The sequence below is a fragment of the Enhydra lutris genome, unplaced genomic scaffold (genome assembly GCF_002288905.1).
Source record: "Enhydra lutris kenyoni isolate GAN:26980312 unplaced genomic scaffold, ASM228890v2 scaffoldscaffold14, whole genome shotgun sequence".
Classification (NCBI taxonomy): Eukaryota; Metazoa; Chordata; class Mammalia; order Carnivora; family Mustelidae; genus Enhydra; species Enhydra lutris.
Genome location: NW_019154098.1, coordinates 575,634 through 595,695, shown reverse-complemented (window position 1 = coordinate 595,695; position 20,062 = coordinate 575,634). Strand labels below are relative to the sequence as shown.

At 57.5% G+C, this 20,062-nt stretch overlaps 1 protein-coding gene across 7 annotated transcripts; it reads left to right on the top strand.

The window, feature by feature from the left end:
* Positions 1-110: 110 nt before the first annotated feature.
* On the top strand, positions 111-20,025 carry LOC111146540 (heat shock transcription factor 1). 7 transcript variants are annotated; one of them, XM_022502120.1, is made up of 14 exons: positions 111-381; positions 14,551-14,659; positions 14,989-15,125; positions 15,449-15,573; positions 16,760-16,835; positions 16,914-16,975; positions 17,108-17,204; positions 17,293-17,429; positions 17,516-17,791; positions 18,185-18,265; positions 19,087-19,192; positions 19,267-19,332; positions 19,421-19,490; positions 19,567-20,025. In XM_022502120.1, the coding sequence occupies exons 1-14, from the start codon at positions 265-267 to the stop codon at positions 19,770-19,772; spliced, it is 1,665 nt and encodes a 554-aa protein (XP_022357828.1). In that variant the 5' UTR covers positions 111-264; the 3' UTR covers positions 19,773-20,025. The 7 variants fall into 7 exon arrangements, with proteins under 7 accessions (XP_022357828.1, XP_022357826.1, XP_022357827.1 ...); XM_022502118.1 differs by having other exon boundaries at positions 19,418-19,490; XM_022502119.1 differs by having other exon boundaries at positions 14,548-14,659.
* The last annotated feature ends 37 nt before the right edge of the window (positions 20,026-20,062 follow it).

Below are 20,062 nucleotides of genomic sequence, written 5' to 3'. Positions count from 1 at the left end.
AGAGGCGCAGGAGGGGGCGGGGCGGACAGGGCGGGGCGGACAGGGCGGGGCCGGCGTGCGCGCGCCGGGCCGACGCGGGCGGGCGGCGCCGGCGGTAGCGCGCCCGTCGCAAGATGGCTGCGGCCATGCTAGGCCGCGGGGCTCTGTGTGCGCAGCGGGCGGCGGCGGTGGCGCTACCCCGGCGGCAGGCGCGTCGGCGGCACTAGCCCGGCCCTCGGCCCCCTTTCGCGGTCATCATCTCCGCTTCTCCCTGCGTAGCCCGGTATGGATCTGCCCGTGGGCCCCGGCGCGGCGGGGCCCAGCAACGTCCCGGCCTTCCTGACCAAGCTGTGGACCCTCGTGAGCGACCCGGACACCGACGCGCTTATCTGCTGGAGCCCGGTGAGGGGCCGGGGCCAGTCCCCGGGAGGCGTGGGATGTGGAGGCGGGACTCAGGGCCGGGGTTCGCCGGAAGAGCGTGCGGGGCTCGCTCCTGTCGGCTCCTGCTACGCCGAGTGTCCCCGGGCTGGGGAGGAAGGGCCTGTCCTTCCTCCCCAGTTAGTCTTTCGCTAACTGTTGGACAATCGCGGAAGTGGGTCGTTCCTTGGAGCAGTACCGGGTCTCGCTGGCGATCATTGTACCCAGCTGACCCTCTGTATCTTCCCAAATGAGTTACCAGGGTGGTGCGGCGGCAGCTATTCGGAGAAAATTAGGACGTGGCGCGTGAATTGGAGGGCGTTTCTCCAGTGCAGAGGCGAAAGGAAGGAAAACAGAAAGTAAAACGTCATAAAATTCAAGTTGGTCTCGAACCCCTGCCCAGAGATGCTAAAGCTGGGTGTCCCTGGAGCGGCTTTGTTTTTCGTGCCTCACAGGGCGTCTTTATGAAGTCCCCGTGTTCAGTTGCCTGGCAGCGGGCTTGTTTACAAGGTTTGACCCTGCAAGACCGGACAGCTCCGGTTTTGCCGAGGTAAATCAGGGAGTGTTTGGAGTCGAGTATCGGACTCTGCTGTTACCCATCCTGTGGTGTCCTGTCTGGGGAAGGCCAGAGCCATACGCCAGGGCTGGCAAACGGGTGACCTGAAGAAAGGCCACCCTGGTCATGCAGAGCCTGTGGGTGCCTCAAATGTCTTTGACCTCTGGAGGGCTGGAACGCTGGCTTTCTTAGACTCTGCTAAGCACTTCCTTTCATGCTCTTAAGCCATTAGGAATGAACAAATGTTTAGGCTGAAGCTAACTCCTGGGTTGTCTGTTTGCCCAAGCCCTGCTCTGCCTGAAGACTGGAAATAAAGAGACTAGGTATCACCAGCGTTCTGAGTGGGGACCCTTTGTGTCGGTCTCAGTGACTTGCATCTGTGGGCACTCCCTGCTTCTGTGATGACGAGCCAGGACCCTGAGGAGGAGGAGCGTGCTTTCCCACACGCTGCGGAGTTACCGCCATCCCCACTTTCCAGACCTCAGAGTTTTCTAAGCAAAGGAAGTGACCCCACATTTCTGTCTTCCTTTACCTTCCTTCTCCCTTTTTTTCCTTCCCCTAACTTCCAGGAAACACTGTTAACCCTAATCAGGGAGGGGGTCAGAGATGCTCTGCGATATTCCAAACCTAATTCTGCTGGGGTGATCGTCCCACCTGCTAGGGCGCCCCTTACTCTGCTTGCTTTTGCTGCTGACACACTGTGAGGCATGTGGGTGAGGTGGCCACCAGGTTACTCTCCAGGACCCGCAGCCTGTGTTCCGGGCAAGGCCTTTGAACAGGAGCAGTCAGACCTGTGACAGCTTTCTCTTACAGTGGCTGCCCATGAACCCTGCTGGTGTGGGGCGGCGGGTGGAAGGGTGGGAGGGAATCGGATTCAGGGGAGAGAGGGGAATGGGGAACTGGCTGGCTGGAGCATGAGTATTTGACCCTTCCCGGTCTATATGCAGGCCAAGCGGGACATAGTGGTAGGGGCTGGGACTAACAATGAACACAGAAACCACACAGTAGCTCAGTAGTGGAAGGAAGCCCTTCCCAGGCTGGGCAGGGGCCTGGAGAGCTGCCTGGCTCAGAGGTGGGAGATGGTTCTGTACCTGTGGCCTCTACCAAAAGAGTCCAAACCGGGTCTTCTGCAAACTTGTGGCCTAGAGTCTGGCTCTCAGAGGCCTTAGAAAGCTCTGATGTGCTTGCTTTTGGTGTCTTCCCCTTTGTGTTGGAAGTTTTCTCGCAGTTCTACCAAGAGCAGCACTACATCTGACCTAGGGGACGAGGGGCAGTCAGAGGTATGGTGGCTGATTCTCAAGGATGAGTAAGGTGGGGCAGGGGTCCGGCCCCAGAAACCCTCCGGCCAGCGGGACTGCCTCCTGCTCCCGAGGCTGTTGAGCTTCCCCTGCCCAGCCTGAGGGACAGACCACAGGTCGCTGCCCCGGAGAGTTGTGTTCGCTTACTGACCCTCAGACCCTCACCGTCGAAGATGGCACGGCATCTCAGCTGAATGAGCAAGGCTCTTTAGAGATGCAGCTGTCCCCCAGACAGTCCTGCAGGACCCCTGCGGCTCCTGCTGCCACCAGGAGGGAACTTGGCCACCATGAGCACAGCCTAAGGGTGTGCCACAGCTCCCCTGACCTACAGCCTGTGCCTCCCACGCCCACTGGGCCTGTCCATGAATCAGGCCTTTCTGGCTTAGGGATCAGGGCCAGGTGAGCCTGGGAGATGCCTGACGGCAAAGTTTAAGGACGCACTTATTTTTAGGGCCTCTTGGAGGCCAGGGGGCTGGAGGGAGGGGGCTTCTGAAATTTGGGGCTTTGGTGCCTTTCTGGCCCCACCCTCGCCCAGCCTGATGAGTGCAGTTCCATTTTCTTTGGGAGCTGGAGTGCAACTAATAGGACTGTGTGGAGCAGACACCGAGGAGCTGGAGGTCACCAAGGCCAGGGCCCGTCCCAGGTAGCCCTTGTGCGTGCCAGTGGTCAGAGGTCACTGTGGAGGGGCTGGGTCTCAGGGTGGGGAGTTGGGGGCACGGCACTTCCTGCAGTTAGCTCATCAGATACCTGAGAAACCCCTTGAATTGCCCTGGTCACACCTGTACACTCAGAGCTGGCTATGGACCATTTCCAGAGCTCCCACGACAGGCAGGGACACTCCTCCTCCCCCGCCACGGAGAGCCAGGTGAGCCCCCGCCCCTCCCCCCAGCCTGCTGAGCTCTATCTCAGACAGCTGGCAGGACCCAGCAGGCCCTCTGGATCCTGCCCTTAGGGCTCTGTCATCTGAGCCAAAATTTTGAAGGAGCACCACAGGTTACCGCTCCCCAGTGGCAGGCTGGGCGGCGCGCTGCAGGCCCTCCCGGAAGCACGCAGTTGCCTCAGCCGAACGGTAGCCCGGCTGTGCTCTTTCGGACCTCGCCTGCGGTAGGAGGCTGCGTCTTCTTGTGTGTCACTTCTCCATCCAGGGCCGTGCAAGGAGGTGACAGTTGGCCATTCTGCAGATAGGAAAACTGAGTCTCGGGCCCCCGGATGGCTCAGGCCGTTAAGCCTCTGGTTTCGGCTCAGGTTGTGATCCCGGGGCCCGGGGATCGAGTCCCACATTGGGCTCCCTGCTCAGTGGGGAGCCTTCTTCTCCCTCCTCTCTACCATGAGTGGCTGAATAAAACCTTTAGAAAAAAGAAAGAAAAGAAAACTGCGTTTCAAAGACATCAGGAAACTGAACAGAGAAGACTAGAGATTGGTTAAGCCAGACCTGAATCCACCATCTTTCTTTTTTTTAAGATTTTATTTATTTATTTGACAGAGAGAGATCACAAGTAGGCAGAGAGGCAGGCAGAGAGAGGATGAAGCAGGCTCCCCACTGAGCAGAGAGCCCGATGCGGGGCTCGATCCCAGGACCCTGGGATCATGACCTGAGCCGAAGGCAGAGGCCTAACCCACTGAGCCACCCAGGCGCCGCAATCCACCATCTTTCTGATGACGAGCAGCTGTTTCCCTGTCTGCCTTTCCCAGGGACTCCAGATTTCCTGAGGGCAGCAGGGGAGCCCCGCCCACACCCACAGGGTCAAGACGCTGCTTACCCCCACCTGTTTTCTAATTAGACCCCAGCCGCTCGGGGACTGACCAGCACTGCGCGTGGTTGGTCAGGATTGGATTTGGGATTTTTACATGAATCCCCCTCACCCCTTCAGTAGAGTTACACACAGACGGACGGATGGATGGATGAGACTGGTAGAGACCTATAAATGACAGACTCTACACTGTGGCCTCCCCCATCTGTTTCCTACCACCACCCCCCAGGGGGTGAGGTGGACCCCGGGGACATGGGTCCAGGAAGGGGGCTGGAGGTCTGGGCCGTGGTGGCCTCCTCGGAGAGGCCAGAGCCTAGCTGTGCACACCTCACTCCACAGGACCCGTGTGTGCGCTCATAATTCTTTATTCAAGGACCTGGAAGGGGGCAGTGGGATGGACCCACTCCAGAATGTGCAAAGAGCTTCCATTGTGTATGGTGTGGGGCTAGGCCAGAGACCTCACAGTCCGTAGGCCCTGGAGCCTGCAGCTCTGGTTGCAAGGCCCCCTCCCCGCCGGGGTGGGGGCTGTCTTCACAGGTGCAGAAGGGAGGAAGGCCAGCCCTCACGTGCTTCCCAGTCCTGGCAGGATAGCAGCGGCCACCACAGACCCCTCCCATCCTGACCCTGAAGGCCACAGAGTGAGCAGAGTCACCAGCCTGCTTCGGCTCCCGGGCCTGGAGGTCCGAGCGCAGGGTGCCCGTGGCCAGAGATGAGGGCTGTGTCGGTGCCTGTGTCGCGGGAACTCGCGACAGCTAGCTTGAGCTGAAAGGAGAACAGGACATGATGGTTCAGACGGCCTCAGACGCAGATAAGGACAAAACCAGGATGGGAGAGGAGGATGAGTGAGCCTCCCTTCCTCGACCAGGCTCACACATCCTGTCCTCTCACTCTGCAGCCTGGATTTCTCTGCTTTTGTGGCCACACATGCCCTGCTCCTAATGCCCGTGTTGCGGGCCCCACAGTGTGGTCTGCCGGCCACAGTCGAGACTAGAGTAGAGCGCCTCACACCCAACTAGTCTTCGGATGGACATGGGGGGACCGAAGTGTTCTGGGCAGAGTATAGCTGGTCCCCCTCATGGAATTCGGTGGTTACTAACCCTCTGGGGTCGTGGTGCCCTTTGAGAAAATACTCAAAGACAGAAACCATCTCTGTAAAACACCTACCTGCCTGCAGAATTTTGGACTCATTTTAGGTTGGTCCAGGTGGCGTCAAAAGTCAGGCCAGATGGGGTGCCTGGGGGCTCAGTGGGTTAAGCCTCTGCCTTCAGCTCAGGTCATGATCTCAGGGTCCTGGGATCGAGCCCCACATCGGGCTCTCTGCTCAGGAGGGAGCCTGCTTCCCCCTCTCTCTCTGCCTGCTGCTCTGCCTCCTTGTGATCTCTGTCTGTCAAATAAATAAATAAAGTCTTTAAAAAAAAAAAAAAAAAAGGCTGGAGGCTCCAGACTCGGTAGCTGCGAAGAAGTGCATCCCGGGACAGCCGGCTCAGGGTCGGGCACGCAGCTCTGGGCCTGGAGGCTGTGGGTTCGAGCCCTATGCTGGGTGTAGAGTTTACTTTAAAAAGAAAGAAAAAAGAAGGAAGGAAAGAAGGAAAGAGAAGTGCGTCTCCGGATTAGGGCAGGGCTCGGCCGCCGGGCACTCACTTCTTCCTGCTTCTTCGCATTTCTGATCACAGGATTTGATTATGTCCAGGGAAAAGCTAAGACCACCTCCAGGACTTCCTCAGGCGCAGCAGAGGAGGAGGGGCTTGAACCATGAGGCAGGGACATGGAATGGCATGCTCTGTGATGGATTCACCAGGAAACCTTTGAAACCCCTGATGGCCCTCAAGTAGGGCTTATAGGACACACTCAGGGTGGGCTTCACTCTTGAACAGTGTTCAGGATTGAAAACAGGAGGCACAGGTAAGCCACACAGGTGCCCAGACTTTGTGTCCAGAGGCAGTTTTCAGACTAAGAGCCCAGACTTTGGAAAAGCTGACGCAGCTAGAGTTTACAAGGGGCGGTACCAGGGATGGTAGCCGCGCCGAGGAAGAGGTCCACGAGTCTACTGCATGCGAGCCCCTCTGGGCCTTCGACAGAAGACTGGTTCCGCCTGCCCATATGCTGAGACCTGTGAAGCTAGCCTGAGAACTTTCCGGAAAGGAACAGCTACTGAGGAGAGCTCACAGAGGGCCGTGAGTTAACCTGAGTTCTCCCAGCCAGAGCGGAAGAATCACACTCAACTTGCAGAGCACTCAGCAGAGACGGAAAGAGCCAGAGCTTGGAACTGGGGCTGAATTAAGAAAATTTGCCCCAAATGCGGCGTAACCGAGTTTAAAGAGAAACCATGCAAGGATCAGACTGAGCCGCGCAGACACTCTCAGGAGGAAAACCACAAAAGCCAGACACGACATAAAGACCCTCGTGTCGGGGGCCCTACCAGAACGGACAGATGAGCCAGGTGGAGAGTGTGTTCTGTGACAGAGAAGGGGAGAGTCGTAGCAGTGTTCCCAGGGATGATGGAAACGAGCCAACAAAGTCATTAAAGCAATTGTAAGAGTATTCTGAGTGCTCCGAGAGGTAAAGCAAGCCCGTGAAGACAGAGAAGTAGAAGACAGAAGAAAATGTCATGGAACAAGTGTCCGTGCAGAAGAGTTCCCCATTGTTCGTGGAGATCCCTGCTTCGGGGAGGGGCTGCACATCTCCCCGCCTGCACGTGGCTTTCTTCAGAGAAGCACAGTGGGGAAGGGTGGGGGGCGACTACAGCGGGGACACCTGAGAGACATGGCCTCATGGTGCATGTCCTTGCCCTGACAGGATGAGAAGAGCACTTAACCTCTGTGGCCTTCCTCCAGACGCTTCTATAATCTCAACTAGTCATGAGGAAAAGACACAGGACGAATCGAAATTGAGGGACAGTCTGCGGAATACTGGCCCGGTACTCCTCAAAACTGTCCGGGTCCACAGAAAGCAGGAAAGTCTGAGAGACTGTCCCTGCAAGAGGAGTGTAAGAAGGCCTGACAACCCAGTGTAGTGTAGTCCCTTGGATGGTGTCCTGGGACAGAAGGACAGAAGGCAAAAACTCAAGAGATCTGAATAAAATAAGGACTTTAGTTAATAAGTCCCAGACATGCCCCTTTTTTGGAAGTTCAGAAGCCATCCTACTCTTAAAAGAGACCTGCATCCGTGCCTGTTTCAGCTAACTGAGAGATTATTCTGTGGTGTGGGAGAACCGTAGAATTTTCCATATTCAGTAACGGTAATTGTTTGCTTTACAAATTTCGGCTTACAAAAGATTCCATAGGAACTCTGCTTTCAGATAGCAGGGAAACCTGGATGCAGACTGATTACCTGCGACAGGTGCACAACGTTAATGGTGTGCAGGTATGAGAGCCCTCCCCAGTGCTACCGCAGATCTGAAGTCGCTCTCAGTTCCCAAGCTGATTTGTGTGAGTCGGTGCAGGGGTCAGCCGCAGCTCAGCTACCGCAGAAGGAAAGATCACTGAACTAGACTGACCGGAGAAACTGCTCGCAGCGCTGTCCAGAGAAGACGAGACGGCAGACGCTGAACAGAGCCTCGTGGGGACATCACACAGCCTGATGACACAGAAGCGGATTTCCAATATAAAAGGGGAGGGAATGCTTAGACGTAACCATGCAGATTTTTGGAAAGCTGTGAACCTGTAGTTCCAAGACTTCCAAGAACTCCAGGAAGGGTAAGCCCAAAAAACTATACCAGGTCGTATCACTGTCAAATTGCTAAAAACGGGTGATAAAGAGAAAATCTTAAAAGCAGCCAGAAAGGGGCGCCTGGGTGGCTCAGTGGGTTAAAGCCTCTGCCTTCGGCTCAGGTCATGATCCCAGGGTCCTGGGATGAAGCCCCGCCTTGGGCTCTCTGCTCAGCGGGGGGGCCTGCCCCCCCCCCGCCTTCCTTCTCTGCCTACTTGTGATCTCTGTCTGTCAAATAAATAAAACCTTTAAAAAAAAAAAGGCAGCTAGAAAAAAGAGAATTGCACCGAGGGACATAGAACGATTCTGACTTCTCAGCAACTCTGAGGCTTGAGGCCAGAGGGCAGCTCCGTAGATGGGAGTCTGGTCAGCTTTCGGAACACAGTGTAAGGGCATCAGTGGGGAGGGAAGAAAGACCACACGGCCATCTTGACAGCGTAAGGAGAAACACTGGACAGACTTAACCCGCACTTCACGACGACCACTCAGCAGACTCGTGAGGGCAGTTCCTCAGCCCACAGAAACACCTGCAAAACCTACATGTGGCGTTGTACTTAGAGGTGACAGAGCGGGCACTTCCCCCAACACTGAACAGGACGGCTGGGAAGTCCGTTCCTACCGCTCTTCTTTAACAGTGTGTGTAATCCACTGGTCGGGTGATATGGCAAATGAGGAAATAAAAGACCAAAAAATTGGAAGGTGAGACGTCACACTGCCTCCATTTATAGAAAACACCATCATTGACTTAGAAAGTCCCAAGACATCTACCAAAAAAAGTTGCTGGAACTAATAAATGAGTTTAGTAGGGCCACGGGGTTCGGGGGTAGTATACAAAAACCGATTCTAGTTCTGCACACTAGCATGAACTGTTGAAAACGGAGGTATTTGCAGTAGCCTCAAAAAAAGACACAGAGAGGCACGTGAGTGGTTAAGTGTCTGACTCTTGATCCCAGTTCAGGCCACGATCTCAGGGTCATGAGATCGAGCCCCGCATCGGGCTCTGCACTTAGTGAGGAGTCTGCTTGGGAGTCTCCTTCTCGTTGTGCACCCCCCCCCCGATGCTTAAATAAATAAATAAATCTTTAAAACACATGCACCAATATTTAGTGGTTGTATTGCTTATTGACGTGTAACCAAATATCTTAAAACTTAACTGCTTGAAACAAGAAGCATTTCACAGTCTCTGAGAGTCACAGACTGACTCTAACTCACGGCCCCTCATCCAGGTTGCGGTCGTTTCAGGACTCAGTTGAGGAAGAGCAACCCGCCTCCAGGTTCACTCAGGTGTTTTGTGACAAGTAGCTTTTGGCAGGAGACTTTCATTCCTCACCACATGAGCTCCTCCTTAGGGCTGCTACAGCAGGTCAGCCTGCTTCTCTCAGAGCAAGGGATCCAAGACAGCAAGAGCACCAGGTGACTTCTGTAACCTGTTCTCATATACCGTCACACCTGTTGAATCCTGGTGGTCACAAAGAACAGCCCTGGTTCAAGCCCCACATTGGGTGTAGAGATTACATAAATAAACTTTTAAAAAGTTAGACAAGAGGCGCCTGGGTGGTTCATGAGTTAAGCCTCTGCCTTTGGCTGAGGTCATGATCTCAGGGTCCTGGGATTGAGCCCTGCATCGAGTTCCCTGCTCAGCAGGGAGCCTGCTTCTCCCTCTCCCACTCCCCCTGCTTGTGTTCCCTCTCTGGCTGCCTCTCTGTCAAATAAAATCTAAAAAATATTTTTTTCCCAAAAATTAAAAAAAAATACTCCTCGAACTAAACAGTGAGTTTTGCAACATCACTAGATACAAGGTCAACACACAAAAATAAATTGTATTTTTTTTTTCAAGATTTTTATTTGAGAGAGAAAGATATCATATGCATAAGGAGGGGGGAGGAGTAGAGGGAGAAGCAGCCTCCCCACTGAGCAGGGAGCCTGATGTGGGGCTTTATCCCAGGACGCTGGAATCATGACCTGAGCCGAAGGCAGACACTCAACCCACTGAGCCACCCAGGCACCCCATCAATTGCATTTCTAATGAATGACAGGAAGTTGGTTTGTTTGTTTTTTTTTCTTTAAACTTCGTTTACAACTGTTCAGGGGAGGGGAAGAGTACTTAAAGAGAAGTCTGGTAAAACATGCAGGGGTCGGTATGTCAAGACTTGAGAATAATAAAAACCTTTACGAAAGAAACCAAGTTGACCTAAGTAAATGGGATGGCATACCATGTTCATGGACTTTTTTAAAAGCGCATTTGGGAAGTTTTCAGGCCTTATTTCTCTGAATCCTTGTTCCAGCCCTTTCTCCTCATGGTGCTCCATTTACACATATGTTGGTGCAGCTGAAGGGGCCCCAAGTGTTTCTGAGGCTCCTTTCATTCTCTTTACTGTGTTCTCTCTGTTCTGCTGCTTTCATAGTCTCTCTCAGTCCATTGTCAAATACGCTGATTCTTTCTCCTGCCAGTTCCTGTGCACTGTTGAGCCCTTCTGGTAAGTGTCTCATCTTGGTGGTTGTGCTGCTGAACTTGGGAATTTCTGTCTGCCTTTGCTCTATGCTTCCAGTCTCTTTACTCTTCCTCTCCCTTTGGCGAGGCACAGTCACCTCATCTTCCTCGACTTTATGATTTTCTTTAATTCTCTAAACATACTTATAACGTGTTGTTTGAAGTCTTGGTTAAATCTGATGTCTTGTCTCTCACAGGCTGTTTCTGTTCCCGCTTCTCTCTTCTCCCTTGTGCATGGGTCATATGTCGCTATTTACATGTCTCATTTCATTGGTAAAGCACATTTTGGGCCGTGCAGTACTCCTGGACGCCCACCCCCACTGCTCCTGTGCTTGTTTTTGGGGTTTGTGGGCCTGTAGGTTAGTGAGGTCTGTTTCCTCTCTGGTCTCTGTGTGGGTTCACTGTGTCGGGGGGTAGTACACCCAGACTGTAGGCTCCGTGCTTCCCGCCTGATTGTTCCATTGGTTCTGACGGTACCGCCGGGCACAGACTGTCCAACAGTCCGATCCAGTTACATTCTCGCAGTGCAGCCTTTCAGGTCTGTCTGAGGTTTGCTCAGACCTGCGAGGGCTCTTAGCCTGTGGGAACAAGCTGGCTGTGGTTGAGTTTGTTTCTCTTCCTTTGTTTTTTGTTTGTTTGTTTGTTGTTTGAAGATTTATTTATCTGCAAGAAAGAGGGAGCATGTGTGTGAGATTTAGGGAGGGATGGAGGGAGAGGGAGAATCTCCAGCAGACGCCCTGCTGAGCAGGGAGCCTGACATGGGGCTTGATCTGACAACCCTACAGTCATGATCTGAGCTGAAATAAGAGTCAGACAGATGCTCAACCGAGTCACCCAGGTGCCCCTCGAGCTTGTGACTCTTAGAGCTATTCTCTTCTCAAGAGCAGCCTTAGGCTTGAGCTTTCTACACTTTGTTTCACATAAAGTGAGTTTGCTGGGGGAAACCTTCAGAGCTCTTTCCTTTGGCCTGCCTCTCTCCTGGGGCCTTCTGAGCCAGTGCTCGGGCACTGGGCAGGGCAGCGGCCTCCCCCCGCTTGGATGCCATGCCCCGCATGCTGGCTGGAGGTGGGGCTGTCAGGGGTTCCATACGCTCAACCTGCCATGCCTGGGGTACAGCCTGCATTATGTGGACGGGAGCGAAGTGGAGAAGACCCTCCCCAAACTCTTGGTTGCAGGCACCAGGAATTTAGCCTTTTTACCCAGACAGGATGAGAAATGCTGGTGGCCTTCCCCTCTCAGTGAGATAGAGCAAACCTCGACTGGAAACGGGGTAGAGGGACTGCCAGCTTCCCAGCCGTGCCCTCCCAGGGTGTAGCGTCAGTCAAGGTGAACTGGAGTCAGGAGGGAGTGGCTTGCGGCTCAGGTGTTACAAGCTCACTGTTCCTACATAGTCTTAGTAGGGTTTCTGGAATAAATGTTTTCATTTGCTGTACGCTTTTAGGACAATTTCCAGACTTTAGAAGATTTAGGGGCACCTGGGTGGCTCAGTGGGTTACAGCCTCTGCCTTCGGCTCAGGTCATGATCCCAGGGACCTGGGATCGAGCCCCAAATGGGGCTCTCTGCTCAGCGGGGAGCCTGCTTCCCCTCCTCTCTCTGCCTGCCTCTCTGCCTGCTTGTGATTTGTCAACTAAATAAATAAAAATTAAAAAAAAAAAGATTTAAGTAACTTTGTTTCACTTGGGAATGGTTCAGTAGATCTCCTCACACTTGACATCCCAGAAGGAGAAATTTTTCCTTCCTTTTCAGAGGGTGGTTTTGCTGGATATAAAATTCCTGATTCACGGGGTTTTTTTCTTTCAGCCCCTTTAACTGTCATCCCACTGCCTCTGGCCTCCATGGCTTTTGATGAGAAATCAGCTGTTAATCTTCTCAAGGCTCCCTTGCGCATGAAGTCTGTTCTCCCTTGTGGCTTCCAGAGGCCTCTCTGGGTCTTTCTGTCCCGCAGTTTGATGACGAGGCTTCTGGACGTGGCCCTCTCTGAGTTCACCCTGCTTGGGGTTTCTTTGGATTCCTGGACGGTTTTCCTCAAATTTGAGAAGTTTTCAGCCCTTCTTCCTTCTGTCCTCTCCTCTCCTGCTGGGACCCCATGATGCCTGCGCTGGTGTTTGCTAATACCCCACAGTCTCTGACACTGTCCGTTTTTCTTCACTGTCTTCTCTTTCTCTTTGACTGGATAATCTCAGTGAGCCTGTCCTCATGTGTGCTGACTCCTTCTTGTCTGTGCTCAGATCTACTCTCAAGCCACTGTAGTAAGCTTTAGGCCTGAGTTATTACGCTTTCTCAGTCAGAAATTGATTTGCTTTATATTTATGACTTTTATTTTTATTGATGTTCTTTGTTCGATGAGATACTCTCATGCTTTCCTTTATTTCTTTAGATGCAGTTTCACTTTAGCCTTTGAACGTGTCTGAAATGCTGATTTAAAGTCGTTGTGTAATAAATCCAACTTCTAAGCCCCCTCGGGGATGGTTTCAGCTGATCGCTTTTTTCCCAGTGTGTAGGCCGGGCCTCGTTTCTTTGCAGGTTGTCGTTGTTGTTGTTGGAAATGGGACTTTCGGGTCACGTAACGCCACGTGTGTTCGGCTCTGAACATCAGCTTCCCCTCTCCAAGGCTGGTACCGTTACTTGTAGTTGTTGGTAGTCATTTGTCTTGTGAGTTTTCTGAACTAATTCTGGGCAGTGTATGGTCTTTGTTGTTTGTGACCACGGAAGTCTTTCCTTGGTTAGCATTGTAGCGAAGGGGGGTAGAAATTTCCTTTAATGCCTGGAACCCATAACTGCCCCATTCTTTGGGGGGGTTCTGTGTATGTACTGGGGTACGCCTGCTGATGGGGACCCTTGAGCTCAGCCTGGGGTGCAAGCTTAGGGCGTTTTTAGGTCTTACCTTGGTTCTCCACACGGCCCTGCACATGCATGTGACTTCTGGGTTTCCAGGAATATTTTGGAGATTTTCAGAAGTATCTCATTCTCCAACTCTTTCTTTTTTTTTTAAGGATTTTATTTATTTATTTGACAGAGAGAGAGAGATCGCAAGTAGGCAGAGAGGCAGGCAGAGAGAGGAGGAAGCAGGCTCCCCGCTGAGCAGAGAGCCCGATGCGGGGCTCGATCCCAGGACCCTGAGATCATGACCTGAGCCGAAGGCAGAGGCTTAACCCACTGAGCCACCCAGGTGCCCCATCCAGCTCTTTCTTTTACGCTTTCTGGTTAGCTTGTTTTTTGCCTTAACTGTTACCCTCTGACTTAGACAGTCACAAAGTTTTAAAATACTCTCTCAGTGTTATCAACAAGCATCCCTAGGGAAAAGGCTTTTTATATTGGCAGAGTTTGGGGTCAAGTCAAGCAAAGACAGCTTTGCAAGTGGAACCGCCCAGGTAACTGTCAGATCAGTAAAATAAGAATCCTCTGGCAGTGGGGCTCGAAGGGGCCCCAGCAATGCCCCCCAGCAGTGGCTGTGAGGGTGCTGGGGTTCGGGGGTCTCAGCCGCAGGACTTCCCGGCTGCAGGACGGCCAGTGGGAGTAGGGCAGCCTCTTGGACCCTCCTGTGAGTGAACCACTGTTCTTGAATAAATGCTCCCTCATGTTGCCAGAACCCTTCGACTGACTTTCAGAGGTCTGGAAAAGTGCACTCTGACATTTTGGCCAATTTTCCTTCGGCCACTTTGGAGGAGAAGAGTTTTCCGAGGGCCTCCCTCTGCCTTCTCCTCCCCTCACGTGCTTACGTCTGAGCTGCTTTTCATGTGCCCGCGCGTGTGGCCGGGCCGGCCTCCTGCTCTCGTTGGGCACCCGGGGGTCCTCTCTGTTTTCGGGCGCTCCTCTGGTGCCCTCTCTGCTGGTGAAGCTGTGCTCAGGGTCTCTCGTGGGCTCACAACCCCTCCCAGGCCGGGCTCCCCTCCCCTCACCACTCTACCGCTGCTCCAGGGCCCTGAACCTCCTGGTAGCTCCTGGGTTTAGGTCTGAAAGGGGTTGGAGGGCGCGAAGTGTAGCGACTCTGCTGGGGTCTTGGACGCCCGTAGAGGAATGGACTTGCGGTTCTGAACACAACTCTGTGTTTCCCTCCCGAGTGACTCAGGTCAGCCTCCCCTTCTCTTGGCCGCCTCACTCTGGGGTCTGAGCTGCTCGTGGGGAAGTTCGCTGATGAAAGCGAAAACAGGCTCCCTAGAGACTGGGTGTGGAATGCTGTGTTTGGGGAACCTCTGGAGGCCTGGGGCGGGGTTTGTGATGGGGTCCGTGATGGGGTCCCTCCACGCTGTGGCCGTGCAGGGCAGAGGGACCAGGCTCGTCCTGCTGACAGGCGGCCCAGCTGTTGGGAGCGAGCCTCCTGTGTGACTCAGCGGCATGTCTCCCAGCAGAGCGGGAACAGCTTCCACGTGTTCGACCAGGGCCAGTTCGCCAAGGAGGTGCTGCCCAAGTACTTCAAGCACAACAACATGGCCAGCTTCGTGCGCCAGCTCAACATGTGTGAGTACCCGTGCCCCCGGCTCATGGCCGGGGACGGGGGGCGCCTGCACCATGGCTCTGAGCGGCCAGCATCCTGCGGGCCTGAACCCAGAGTCCTCAGGGAAGCGTGTGAAGCTACGTGGTGGGGAGGGCGTGTTGCCCGGGGGTGTGGGGTCTCCCTTAGACCCAGACCACCCGGTGGCTGCAGGCAGTGCTGGGACCAGAGCTGCGCCAGGCAGAGCCCTCCTCTGGGACACTCCCGATGACCCTCAGCAGGGCAGGGGCCGGGCTGTCGTTGGGGTCTGGTCCCCAGCCCTGAGGCAGAGCGGCCCCCACCCCGTCATGTGCAGACGGCTTCCGGAAGGTGGTCCACATCGAGCAGGGTGGCTTGGTCAAGCCGGAGAGGGACGACACTGAGTTCCAGCACCCGTGCTTCCTGCGCGGCCAGGAGCAGCTCCTGGAGAACATCAAGAGGAAAGTGACCAGTGTGAGTAGCCGTCCTCCCTCTCTCGGCCTCCATAGATCTTCCTCCAGGGGACGGGGATGCCGCATCCCCTCGCCGTCCTGCAGGCCTGTCCACTGCCCTCGGCAGCTTGGCGGCCGCCTGATGGTCTGGTCTCGCTCCACCGAGCCCTTTTCCTGACGGGCCCTCCCTTCCCTGCTTGTGCATCTTGGGCTACCCTGGCCCATTCCCCCATCAGCCACCACAGCAAAGGTCCCTCTCCGGACCACCAGCCCCTTGGCCTCGGCGCAGTCCGGGGGGCAGTGGGGTGGGGGTCCTCCCAGTGACTCTCCCCCTTGGGAACCCAGGTATCCACGCTGAAGAATGAGGACATAAAGATTCGCCAGGACAGTGTCACCAAGCTGCTCACGGACGTGCAGCTCATGAAGGGGAAGCAGGAAAGCATGGACTCCAAACTCCTGGCCATGAAGCAGTAGGTTCTGTGCCGCGGCACATGGGCGGGGAGGTGGCCGGACGAGGGGGGAAGGAGCAGGCAGGAGAGGGGCAGGCCTGGGAGCTGGCCTCTTCCCACCAGCCCCGCCTCCCACAGCTTGTGACACAGGCGCCCAGGCCTTCTGCCCTCCGGATGTAGAATTAGGTTTGGACTTGTGCTCACTTCCCGGGAGGCAGGGTCTGACCGGCTTCCCGCCCCACAGGCAGAGCTGGGCTCCTCCCGCTGCCGCCCGCCTGGGCACCCTGTAGGCTGGGGTGGAGGGTTTCTCGCCAGCTCTCATGATGTTGGCTGTCCCGCTGGTCCCCACCCCTGGGGCATGTTTGGCCAGCACATAACCAGTCCTGTGCTCCTGTCCTCAGCCAGGACCCCCAAGAAGGCTGGCTGGAGCCTATTCCTATACACCTGGGGGCCCTGGGGACCTCTGGAACCACAGCCTAGGGTGCCTGTCGTCAGCTTAGCTGTGTGTGGCCTCAGACCATCTCAGGGGGCAGGGCCTCATGACTCCAGCATCACAGAAGAGGCTCCTGAGCTCTGACTTGCTCACATTGGGGTCCAGCAGAAGCCACTGGCTATATGACGTGAGCAGAAGGGGGCCGGGTGAACTTGGCCTCCCGGGACGCGGGTGCCTCTCAAGGTGAGGCCAAGGGGGTCAACTCCGTGTCAAGGAGGCGCTCGGGGGCTTACTAGAAGGGCAGGCCACAGCCTGCTCACAGCCCTGTTTGCCCAGTTGGGGAAATGGTGCCCAGGTGGCCCTTTCCACTCCTTAAAGTCACCTGTGAGCCATTTCCAGGCTTGGGGAGCAACCCTGAGCCCCCCAAAGGCACAGGATGACCCCCATAGGCCGCTCTCCAGCCTGAGAGCTGGGCTGGCCTTCCCTCCTCTTCTCAGGTTCAGTTGGGGCAGAGATGGTTGGGGGGGGGGCAAGGGGGCCTGATCCTGTGTTCTGCCTAAGCCCACCAGCCCTTTCCTTAGGAGCCCCCTCCACCGGACCCCCCACCCGGATCGTCTGTATGTCCTCCCCCAGCAGCGTAGCCAAGCACAGAGGGGCCGCGGTGCCGTTACCACCAGGCTCCAAGCCACCTGCGGGAACTGCACCCTAGACCCTACACCTGCCCAGGGCGTGGGAGGGGGCACGGGGGTAGCTGACCGCCCCGTTGTGTTCCAGCGAGAACGAGGCCTTGTGGCGGGAGGTGGCCAGCCTGCGGCAAAAGCACGCCCAGCAGCAGAAGGTCGTCAACAAGGTGTGCGGCGGGCCTGGGGGGCGCCTGCTGGGCCCCGTCCCCGGCCAGGCTGACTGTGCCTTTCTACTGCCCACACAGCTCATCCAGTTCCTCATCTCCCTGGTGCAGTCGAACCGGATCCTGGGGGTGAAGAGGAAAATGTGAGGCATGGGGGGTGCCTGTTCCTCAGCACGGGGCCCTGGGCCTCCCTGTCTCCTCTCGGCTGAGTGGCGGGTGGCCATGGCCCCGGGGAGGCCCTTGACCCCACCTCTCCCCCCCGCCCCGCCCCGCAGCCCCCTGATGCTGAATGACGGCAGCTCGGCACATTCCGGGCCCAAGTATGGCCGGCAGTACTCCCTGCAGCACGTCCACGGCCCGGGCCCCTACTCGGTGAGCGCGCGGTGCCGCGGGGCTGGCCCGGGCAGGGGTGGGCGCTGCTGCGGCTCCTGCCACATAGGCCGCCTCCCTTCGATGGCAGGCTCCCTCCCCGGCCTACAGCAGCTCCAGCCTCTACTCCCCAGATGCCGTCGCCAGCTCCGGACCCATCATCTCCGACATCACCGAACTGGCCCCCAGCAGTCCCTTGGCCTCCCCGGGCGGAAGCGTAGACGAGAGGTGGGGGCCGCGTCATCCTCCCAGCCGTCGGGGGGAACGGGGCGCCCACGGAGCCGGCTGCTGACACGTGTGCTCCCTGGACGCAGGCCGCTCTCCGGCAGCCCCCTGGTGCGCGTCAAGGAGGAGCCCCCCAGCCCTCCTCGGAGCCCCCGGGTGGAGGAGGCCAGTCCTGGACACCCGTCCTCTGTCGTGGAGATACCCCTGTCCCCAGCCGCCCTCATTGACTCCATCCTGCGGGAAAGCGAGCCTGCCCCCACCGCCCCAGCCACACCCCTCACGGATGCAGGGGCCCACCACCCCTCACCCCCGCCCCCACCTGCCTCGGCCCCTGAGAAGTGCCTCAGCGTAGCCTGCCTGGACAAGTGAGTGCCACCCCCACCCGCCTCCCCTGCGGCCTCTGAAGCGCAGCGGGGCCTCCAGCCAGGACCGTCCTGGAGGGGCTGGTACAGGGAGGTCGTCAGGCTGAGGGCACGGGGTCGCTGGGGGAGGCGCCTGCAGGTGTGGCCCTGAGCCCAGAGCTTGCTTGTCCCAGGCCCCCTGCCTCAGGAGCCAAGGGTGTGTGGCCTCGCAGGCCTGTCCCGCCTGCCCCCTGAGCTGCTCCAGCTGCTGCCGTCGCCCCTTTCGCAACAGGCCACTGCCCCGTCCTGCTGGCCAGCGGAGGGCTCGCCCCAGAGGCCAGGCGAGCCAGGGCGGGGGGCACGGAGTCCACTGGCCCCCACCTGCAATCGGGGGGCTCTTGTCTTTGTATCTTGCAGTTTGGCTCGCGCTCCACAGATGTCTGGGGTCGCCCGCCTCTTCCCCTGCCCCTCCTCTCTGCATGGCCGAGTCCAGCCAGGGTTAGCGCCGTCCCCACTGGGGAGGGAGGAGGGCTCCGCCAGAGCTCAGGCCCCTCCCCAGCCTCGGACCAGACCCTGGCCTGGCCGTGAGCACTTGGCCCTGCCTGGCGAACAGGTGTCCTGGGCCTTCTGCAGCAGGGAGCAGCCCCCCACCCACCCCAGGCTCTGGGGCCCAAGACCGTGCCCCAGGTCACTGACTGACAGACTGGGCCTCCCGGCCTGGCAGCCGCCACCCATGCAGCCAGAGTCCCAGCTGCTGTGACGACCCGCTTCCTCTCAGGGTGGGGCTGGGCCCCGTGGACACCTCCCAGGACCAGCCAGGCCACCCGTCCTGTAGCAAAGGTCCACCAGGTGGCCCAGGACCTTCTTGGCCACCGCCTCCAGACCCACGCCTCCTTCCCAGCACGCACCAGGGCAGAGACCAGCCCTCTACAGCCTGCCCACGGTTCCCTCTCCCCATCCCTGTGGTCTTCCAGTGTAAAGGCAAGACCTTGTCAGGCCTGAAAAACTGCCCCCGGCCTTCCTGAGCACAGAGCCCCTCCTGGGCCCTCCTGCCATCTTGGCCCAGCTCCCAGTGCTGCCGGAGGTCTTCCTGGCCCCACGGCGACCGGACCAGCCCGCGTGGCCTCGGCTACCCTCCCACACGCGTGCCCTGGGCCCACACTGGGGAGGGCGCGACGGGGGGGCCCAGGTTGGGGGGTGCAGCTGAGGGCAGCCCCCCTACACACACACCCGGGCTTGTGTGTGTGGGCACCGGCGGGAAGGCATCTGCCTGGGGGTGCCCGGAGCGACGCTTGACCCGTCCCGCCTGCTCTGGCCAGGACCGAGCTCAGTGAGCACTTGGACGCCATGGACTCCAACCTGGACAGCCTGCAGACCATGCTGACGAGCCACGGCTTCAGCGTGGACACGAGCGCGCTGCTGGACGTGAGCGCTGCCCTGCCCCGTCCCCGCCCGCGCCCAGCCCCCAGCGCAGCCTGACCGCCCTCCCTTCCCTGCAGCTGTTCAGCCCCTCGGTGACCGTGCCAGACATGAGCCTGCCTGACCTTGACAGCAGCCTGGCCAGCGTGCGTAGGCAGGGTGGGGACAGCAGAGGCGTGGGGGTGGGGGGACGGCGACAGGGAGCCCTCACTCCACCCCCTCCTGTCCCAGCAGATCCAGGAGCTTCTCTCTCCCCAGGAGCCGCCCAGGCCCCTTGAGGCTGAGAACAGCAGCCCCAACTCAGGTGAGCGGAGCCCCCAACCCCTGCCCTGCCGCCCGCATGCCCTCCGGCCGGTGCCCTGACCCCGCCCCACCCCCAGGGAAGCAGCTGGTGCACTACACGGCGCAACCCCTGTTCCTGGTGGACCCGGGCTCCGTGGACATGGGGAGCAGCGACCTGCCTGTGCTCTTCGAGCTGGGGGAGGGTTCCTACTTCTCGGAGGGGGACGACTACACAGATGACCCCACCATCTCCCTGCTGACGGGCTCCGAGCCCCCCAAAGCCAAGGACCCCACTGTCTCCTAGAGGCCCCAGGAGGAAGGCTGGCCGAGGGGCGAGGCGTAGACCCCGGTCAGCAGCGAGGGCCACAGCCCTGTGCCACGGCCTACTTGAGGCTCCCGGCCACACGGGGACTGACGGCCACACAGGGACTGACGGCACTGCACGTGCTCCGTCAGGATTGGGTTTGGGATTTTTACATGAGTCCCCCTCACCCCTTCAGTAGAGACACACGGACGGACGGACGAGACTGGCAGAGACCTATAAACGACAGACTCTACACTGTGGCCTCCCGTGTCTGTTTCCTCCCGGCACCC